General features: G+C 39.0%; 1 protein-coding gene across 1 annotated transcript; it reads right to left on the reverse strand.

Moving 5' to 3' along the window:
* Positions 1–210: 210 nt before the first annotated feature.
* On the reverse strand, positions 211–4,393 carry cyb5r3 (cytochrome b5 reductase 3). The gene is made up of 9 exons (XM_083691815.1): positions 4,265–4,393; positions 3,375–3,500; positions 2,953–3,025; positions 2,638–2,744; positions 2,411–2,540; positions 1,683–1,766; positions 1,472–1,557; positions 1,185–1,284; positions 211–1,090 (listed from the first exon to the last, which is right to left on the reverse strand). Exons 1-9 carry the CDS (start codon positions 4,283–4,285, stop codon positions 918–920), a joined length of 900 nt encoding a protein of 299 aa, XP_083547941.1. The 5' UTR covers positions 4,286–4,393; the 3' UTR covers positions 211–917.
* Positions 4,394–8,538: the final 4,145 nt, after the last annotated feature.

The raw sequence follows: 8,538 nt of genomic DNA on the forward strand, positions 1-8,538 counted from the left end.
TTCATATAATTTTTTTTATATATATATATATATAACAATTTATTTGCAAATAAAGGATGAAGGGAATGTGATAAATTGTATCAATTTGTCCTTACAATCTCAACCTATTTGAGGTTTTGGAATAGCATGTGACTTCTCTTCTCAATTGCCACAGAATGAAGCAGGTGGGCCCTTCTATAGTCACAAAATAAGAAATGACAAAAGTTATAGCATTTGACTTTTATTCATCTGATATTTATAATGTATATTAAACGCGTGGCAAAATTAAACATAACTTGCTGCATTAGCAATGCTGCAATAACATGTATACACACAAACAACATTAACACCTTCATGATTTCAGCTTTTTCAGTCGTTGAACTGAGCATTTTTCAGCAATTAGGATATGAATATTAAATGGTATAACAGTACATCAATTACTCTATACTGTGATATCAACGCACATTAACGGAATAGCCTCATTATGGAAATAGAAGCAAGTGAGCGGTAATAATGGTCATAACTCAGCCACAGGGCATACAATATGATACATAACCAAAGCAATAGCAGTAGTAAGGCACTCAGGAGAAAGGCCAAAGTTACACATCGAAACATAATTTACAACCATCAGTTGTCAGTTTTGGCAGGAGGGATTTTCATGTATCAAAATTATGTTCTTCACCTCCTACCTGTGGTCATGAAGCCCATTAGATAATGATTTGGACAGATTCTTCCCCTTTCAAAGGGATTATTACAAAATGAAAACAGCAAAACAAAATGGTCCAAACTGTGATTCTGTTGTAGGATGAGTAACAATATGAATAGATGATCCATGCAGTGATTAATGAGTTGTTAAATGCTTTGGGATAGGGGCTGATCACTGAGCCCTGGGGCACCTTTAATTGCCCCCTAGCCTGTTTCTTTGGCATGTGGACATTTCAGAAGCTGAATCTCTGGTCGCTGGCGTGGCCCACCTTGTCCAGGTTGGGGATGCAGGCGTACTGGATCATGGGAGGGGGTCCACACATGAGGATGAGGGTGTCGTCCCCGGGGGGAGGCAGGTGTTGCCTCACCATCTCCTCATTGATGAAGCCTTGGCTGTACTCCCAGTCTGATTACACAAAGGAGAGGTCAAAGGTTAAACAGAAGTCAAGACCTAACAAAGTCCAAGCAAGATGTGTCACAGAAGGTGTGGCCATCCTCACCCTCAGGTGCTCTATCCAGAGTGAACCACAGCTTGAATCGGGACGGGTTATTAGCCAACACTTCCTCCAACTCAGGGCGCAGCAAAATGTCTTTCTCAGTCTAAGTTGGGTACAAGGCAGAAAAGGTATTACTAATGGCCAGACCATGTTTGAACTCTTTGGCCAAGCAGTAGATTCATTCAAGATCAAGAACACATAGTGGATGGCTAATGATGTCATCTTCCCCTTCCTGAACCTGTGAACATCGCGGAACTCCGCAGAAAGTCGTCATCGTGGTGTTAACTCACCTGGTTGGCGAAGAGCAGGTGGCACACCGTCTGGTCCTGGGGGTCCTTCATCACAGCTGTGATGATCTGCAGCATGGGAGTGATTCCTGGGGTAACATCGATCAAACAAATATGAAATATCAATCCATCACAGGTGGATAAACAGATTAGACAGTATTAATGTGGTGTGTATCACCAAGTACAAACTAAGCACAAAGCCATTCTGCCATACCTGTCCCTCCCGCAATCATGCCCACATGCTTGGCAGTTTTCATCACAGCTGCCAACTTTTTTTCTGGTTTTATGGCGAACGATCCTGTTAAAAAAACAAAAAAAACATTTGTTAATCAATAAAGAAGAGAGGCTTTTACAGTAACCAATTGCTTTGTGAAATTGTTTCATCCAAGGTCTACAGGACTGATGTTTACCATGTATATTTTAAGTCATTGTGATTTTAATCACAATTGTTGCTTTTAATCTTTAACAATTGTTATTGTTGTTTTTACTGACTGTGCTTTTGTTTTACTTTTTATTTATCCATCTATTCTTGTTCTCTCCATAGAATTAAGTGTATTTGAGTACTGAGAAAAGCACTATACAAAATAAATGCATTATTATTATTATATTTCTATATTTTTATGACATACAGTACCAGTCAAAAGTTTGGACACACCTTCTCATTCAATGGTTTTTCTTTATTTTTTTTTATTATTTTCTACATTGTAGATTAATATTGAAGACATATGGAATTATGTAGTAAACAAAAACGTGTTAAACAAACCAGAATATGTTTTATATTTTAGATTCTTCAAAGTAGCCACCTTTTGCTTTGATGACAGCGTTGCACACTCTTGGCAAGGTGTGTCCAAACGTATGACTGGTACTGTAAGTTTAGACCAAGTTCAGTAGTTGTCCTCGTCTGACTCTAGGGTGATGGGGATGGGATGTAGTGACACTAACCTTTGCCGTTGTAGACCAGAAGGCCGCTGGGCCCTCGGAAGTCAATGGTGTCGCTAATCCGGAGGCTCTCCAAGTACTGAGTCATCTTCCCTCCCTCAGGGAATTTTGGATTAACATCTTTGTAGTAAATCTAGGAATCAAGAAGGAAATGTGTGGGAAAACAGGTTGAGGAGATGGTGGAATAACTGGAGATACAAAAGAGGTACATCCATTTCTGATTTCTGTACCTTGACCACCAGGTCTACGAAGCCCTTGTCATCATCACTGGACACAGGTGTGTACGGTCGGACCACAAGTTTACCATCCACCTTGGCAGACAGGTAGATGTGTTGCCCTGGGAATAAAACCACAGTCACAATGAATGGAGGCCACTTGAATACAACATAATGAATGTGATAAATAGAACCACACACACAGCGACAGATAGCCATTGTTGATGAAGAGTAGAGGATAGGATTCACAGCAGCTTTTCATGACATGTCTTTACAGCATCAGTGCTGGCAAGTTTAGCAACTAGGCCCATATTAAATGCACTGACTCACCAATGGGAAGCCCAAGGACATGATCCGGGGAGGACAGGGCAAAACGGAATTTCCTTGTGTCATGACTGATGATCTGTAAGAGAATCACAACACCGTTCAGACAACTGTGCAAACTCTGACACACCCAACCAACTAAACACCCACAGTCACTTATGTGACTCATTGTTTCATGTCTGACTCAAGACTGGTTGCATATTGACCGCTATCTACACTGAATGGAGACACAGCACACAGGGGAAAATCGTGTAGTAATAGAGCAGGACTGGCCAAAACAATTCCTAAGGTCTACTCAAATAGACTATGCAAGTAATTCTTTTGCAATATCAGTTCAGCTTTTGCAAAATAGATGACAGTTTGTTTTGGACCAGGATTGGACATCCTAGACAAAACCCGTTTTACTCAGACAGACAGACAGTTGTTACCTCTTTATCAATCAACCGTAAGGCATACTTGACGTTAGGGTCCTCTAGAGTAATAGCAGGCCTCTTCTTTGAGAAGAAAAGGCTGAGGATTAAATTGATAATGTTGTCGATACTCCCACGAATGAGCTGCAAAAGAAGAAAACAAGGTTGCATTTCTAGTGATGTTATTGGCACGGTATGTAGGCAGCCCAGCACTGAAAAATGTATTAACTCACATTATCCTGTCACCAATATAATAATCAAGGACTCAAAGCTATATCGAAACGGACAGACATGGGGAGTGGCGGTGGTCGGGTTGAGGCACACGTTGGGGGCACTGCTGGGTGGAGCTATAGGATACAATGACGGTTACAGGGAAACCTCATTGGACCAAACTGCGAGCCCACCGTTCTATAGTAGTGACGTAATGGTGGTGCCACAGCGTTGCACTTCCAAAGAAGTAAAATGTATACAGTACATGTACATAATCTGCACTGCAGTACTCCTTCTCCAAGTGCACTTGAAAATCAAATGCATTTGCATGGAGAGGAGAGCTTTGCTAGCTGTCACTATAGGGTAGGGCTGACCCAATCAGTACTATTTCTTGGCATGCAACTTGCATGCAGCCAGCAAATAAACAGTACACGAACTACCACTAGTTGCCACGAAGTTAGCTGTAACCCTCCCAAGAAAGATAGTCACTGCTATGATTGAAGTATAGCTACGATTTGCAACCTACAGGTACGACGATCAGTGTACTGACAGCTACCTAGTGGCAGCAGCTAGCTAACCTTCCTAGCTAACTCACTTACATGTCAAGCTAGCCAGCTGATAGCCTAACTATGAAGGCTGAGTGTGAATAAAGCAAAAAGGGAAGATTCAGCTTGCTATAGGGTAATAATTATACTCACACCAATGATGTAAGAAAGCATCTTTGTGGCACCTTACAAGGCAATAGTGCAGTGAATTAGTGAAAATTCTAGCTGTTCCACGAGAACAACGTTCAAGCTTGCAAACTGTCAAACTCCGTATTTGACCAACTTCCGCAGTTCCAACATGTATTTCAAAATAAAAGTCCATCCATAAACAACCAGTGACGTTGCATGGACCTGGCCACCGATTTTAAAGGGTATGTATCATGATAGAGACATCAAAGCATACATTTAGTCACTGTGAGTGTTTTTTGTTTGTTTGTATGTTAAGATATATAAAATATATACTCCTTGCTAATAATGCATTTCTAAATACTATACAATGAGACTATTAACGTATTATAAAAGCCATGTTCTGATTACTCCATTGCTTATGTTTCTCTGATCATACCAGACTTGTAAACGTAATATGCATGTACTATGATGTAGCCTCAAATCATATTTTTTAAGTAATGGTGGTCATGAAATGTCATCCCTTGAGTACAACAGATACATCAAAGGGTATTAGATAAGTCATAGAAATCAAGTGGTATTTACATGTTAGAATACATTTGCTCCATTGTTTGTGTTTTGTTGGTGGACTTCTCATTTCTGTTTTCAGACAAGAAGTTCAACTCATACTGTGGATTAGAAATGCCTTCCTGATAATGTAATGGTACATTAAAATATCTATACCAGTTGAAAATAATATGATGATGATATATTCTCATGCTGGAAAATTATGATTTATGAAATGGTGTGTTAATTCTCATTGAATTGTCTGATTTCTTGCTACAGATGTGAACCCTTTAAAGATGAGTCGAGTCAAAGCTGTTTACTTTTTACCTTGAACTTACCAGTCAAGTTCTTTAGATGGCAGCAAAGACTTACATATGCAAGACCAGAGACATGACAAGAAATTAAAAGGTGCACTGCAATCTGTAACTTTAAACAAGCACAAGCCGTTTGATCTATTTCAACCAGATATTGCATTGCATGTGCCCCTCCTCAATTAGCCTGTGACACCTGACGATGGGATAAAGCGAGTGCCCCTTGTTAATACAACAATGGTTACAGTGGGTGTAGGCTACGATATGGCAGTTTACACCAGTTTGTGGGCCTGTGGGTGAAGCATTCTACTCACCATGCTTGTCAATAATAGTATGGTGCTATGTCATAGTTTACTGTATAAGTTACAGTTGATAACTGATTAAAATATGATATATAAACAAATAGTTCACTGTCTACAAACGTATAAATGCTTTACATACCCCCAAAAAGTGTACCTTAGTGTAAAGTTTACTTGCATATTGACATAAAAGTTGGTACGTGTAAGTGATCCAAGTATGAGAAAAAGGAAGGCACGTGAGGTTCTGTATCAACAGGAAATAAAACATTTTTATTGATCATTTGTGTATATGAAGTTATATAACAACAGTCAGAAAACTCCACAGAGTGAATCACTACACAAAGTGAAACAAAACTGTAAAACACCTCGTCAAAAATGAAGGTATACACAGCAATATAACTGTCTGCTCGCTGTCGCCTCGAGCAATATGGCAGGAAAAAACACCCCAAACAGTTCTACAAGATTACAGAGAAAATGTACACACACAAAATACTCAAGCAGGCAGCTGATATACACAAAGGCAACTAGGATCTTTCTACAGCATCAGATTCTAATACTTTACACAGCTTTGTCTTGAAAGTTTCGTGTGGCTTTTGTTGTTGTTTATTTGAGAGATTTTCATGTTCCTTGTCACACAGTGAGTTTTACAGGGTTTTACTTGAGTAGGATGTTTGGGGTTTTTCCACATGCTTCGGTAGGAGACGGTCAGAGAAGCATTGCATTGCAGTGCAGTTAATGGCTTTTCTTGTGGTCCTTTACACACCTCACGATCTGATGCCTCCTGCAATGTTTTCTTTACTGTCTACCCTGAAGCGTTTTATTCCGTAAGGGTAATTATTCCACAAATGTTTTCTTATTGATCACATTATTTAATTGGTGATTTGGAACCCCTTTGGAGTTGCTCAAGTTATTCTGATAATGAGCCTACTTTAGTTTTGTTATCCTTGTTTTATTCCAACAAGCTTTTCTGTAATTCATGACTTAAAGTATGCATAATGTTTACAAAATAAAGTGTCCCTGTTCAAGAGGGAATGCAACTAGATAGGGCATGTATACTGTATGCAGCTGTGATTAAATGTTCAATGTTTTTGGAATGTATTGTTTATAAGGGATAGTTCTCAATAGGGCATCAACATAAAGTAATGTAAAAAAACACTCACACAAATCAACATTTATTTTTTACAACAATTAAAGGAAAGTGCCATCTATACCTAGTCTCACGACAAACGTAATCAATACTAAACACAGTCCATACTGTACATTCAGAGTTTTCATTTCAAATATAAAAGGTGTTTCGATAGGGCAGTAAACAAATGATAAATGATTGAAAAACATGATAAGAGCAATAGTAATGTGACATAGTACAGTTTAGTAGATCATGTTGATATCATGGTGGATGGAATTATTAGGACAGGTGTGATATGTCATTGATATTCATGGCAATATGATGAATACGTAGTCTTTTGGACAAATATGAACATATTTACATGATCATTTTTTAAAGGAGAGGGGAGTATTTAAATATATTTTGGGGGAAGTTAAATGTTGGTATTTCCCAATACTTCCTGAAAATTCTGATGCTGGATCTGTGTGCAAGAACAAATTAACCAGAAAAGAGGGAAGGAACCCTAAACAGAGGATTAGAGATGTCAAGCTCCAACCTACACAGAATCTACATGTGCTGTGTCCTGACCATCTCACTCGAGAGGGATACATCTGACTGTATATATATATATATTTTCTCTGGGCAACACCACCCACATAACACTATGGGATGACATACACGTATTGCACAGTGCTCAACAAAATGCTGTGTGAATCCACCACGCGCTCTCACTCCAACAAAACGTTCCATATCTCCTGTGTAAAGCCGCGTTAATCAGCCAGCCAGTCCACAGATATTAGAACTGACGATGCTTTGCACCTCTCTCTGCATGTAGAAGGGAAATGGCAGTACAACATCACTACAGAACAGACTGGTTCGCTACCTACTGATAAGTCTACATCTCTATGCACACACGGCAGTCACAGTGATCACACAAAGCAGTCCTTAGAGACTCCTATGGAATGACAAATAGCTTTTTCATAATAGTGCTATCAACTACACAATAACATTGAAAACATTTAGAAACTCCTCCTGAAGCTAGCATCGAGTATATGCAAGAGGTTCCTCCAAGATAAGAGACTTCATGGATTTCATGGATTAAAACGTCTTACTTATTCCTCTTATTGGACCCGTAGTAAAGGACATACAGTATGGACTAATAATATCACCCTAGGCAGACCATTAACTTTTACAGTTATTGTTTTATATCCCATTTTCTTCTTGGTGTTGCACTCTGCCAACAGTAGAAAACTGGCTAACTACTGTTGAGTCAAATAAGAGATTTGTCATTTCATGTACTTTACCTTTAAGTAAATACCAAGAACCAGCAGAGCTCTTGGATAAGAGCTGCCCTGCAATTCTGAAATAAGCATCCTGAAATAAAGCCAGTCAACATAGTCCAAAATGGTGTAAAGAAGTCAACAAGCTATTGTCGGTTCAAAGACATCCAGTGCAAAACAGTAGCCACATAAAAAGAAGATTGGCAGTAAAACATGGCTAGCTCTATTGTCACTGTGAGAAGGCAACGCAAAGTTCAGGGCACCATTGCAGCCAAAGACATTGTTCCCAATAAACCAAAGCTACGACCACTACTTTCTAGTGGGAGTGTGCATGAAGAGAGGGTTTGTATACGTCACCTCTCTGAAAATGGCAGTGTTTAGAAGATCACTTCTGTCAGTATAAGTCATATACTGACCCAACTGTTCTCTTTACTCACTTAAAGTTCAGTTTTACTCATGATTTTTTTTTTTCTCTGATTGAAGGCAAGGGGATCTAGTATCATAAGAGACAGCCCCTGGTGTTGGTAGATATCTCCCCCCATCCCAGCCTTTAGCAAATATTGTAAAAAAAATCATGCAGATTACTAAAAATATTTAGACATTTAATTGATCTAAAAAATAGTCATCTTAAATCTAGAGTCAAAACTCTTTGCTCCATCTTGGAGACTGGTCTCCAAATCCTAAACATAATGTTTCCAACAACAAGGCTATTGAAAGTAAGCAATTAACAAAATATTGTTAAACCAGTTTAAGGACACAA

Source organism: Argentina silus, assembly GCF_951799395.1.
Source record: "Argentina silus genome assembly, chromosome: 20".
Taxonomy (NCBI): domain Eukaryota; kingdom Metazoa; phylum Chordata; class Actinopteri; order Argentiniformes; family Argentinidae; genus Argentina; species Argentina silus.

Coding starts and splice junctions, on each gene's coding strand:
- cyb5r3 (XM_083691815.1), bottom strand. CDS start 4,285: ATGCTTTCTTACATCATTGGT. Junction 2,541..2,637: donor TCGTAGACCTGGTGGTCAAG/GTACAGAAATCA, acceptor CTTGATTCCTAG/ATTTACTACAAAGATGTTAA. Junction 1,558..1,682: donor CATGATTGCGGGAGGGACAG/GTATGGCAGAAT, acceptor ATGTTACCCCAG/GAATCACTCCCATGCTGCAG.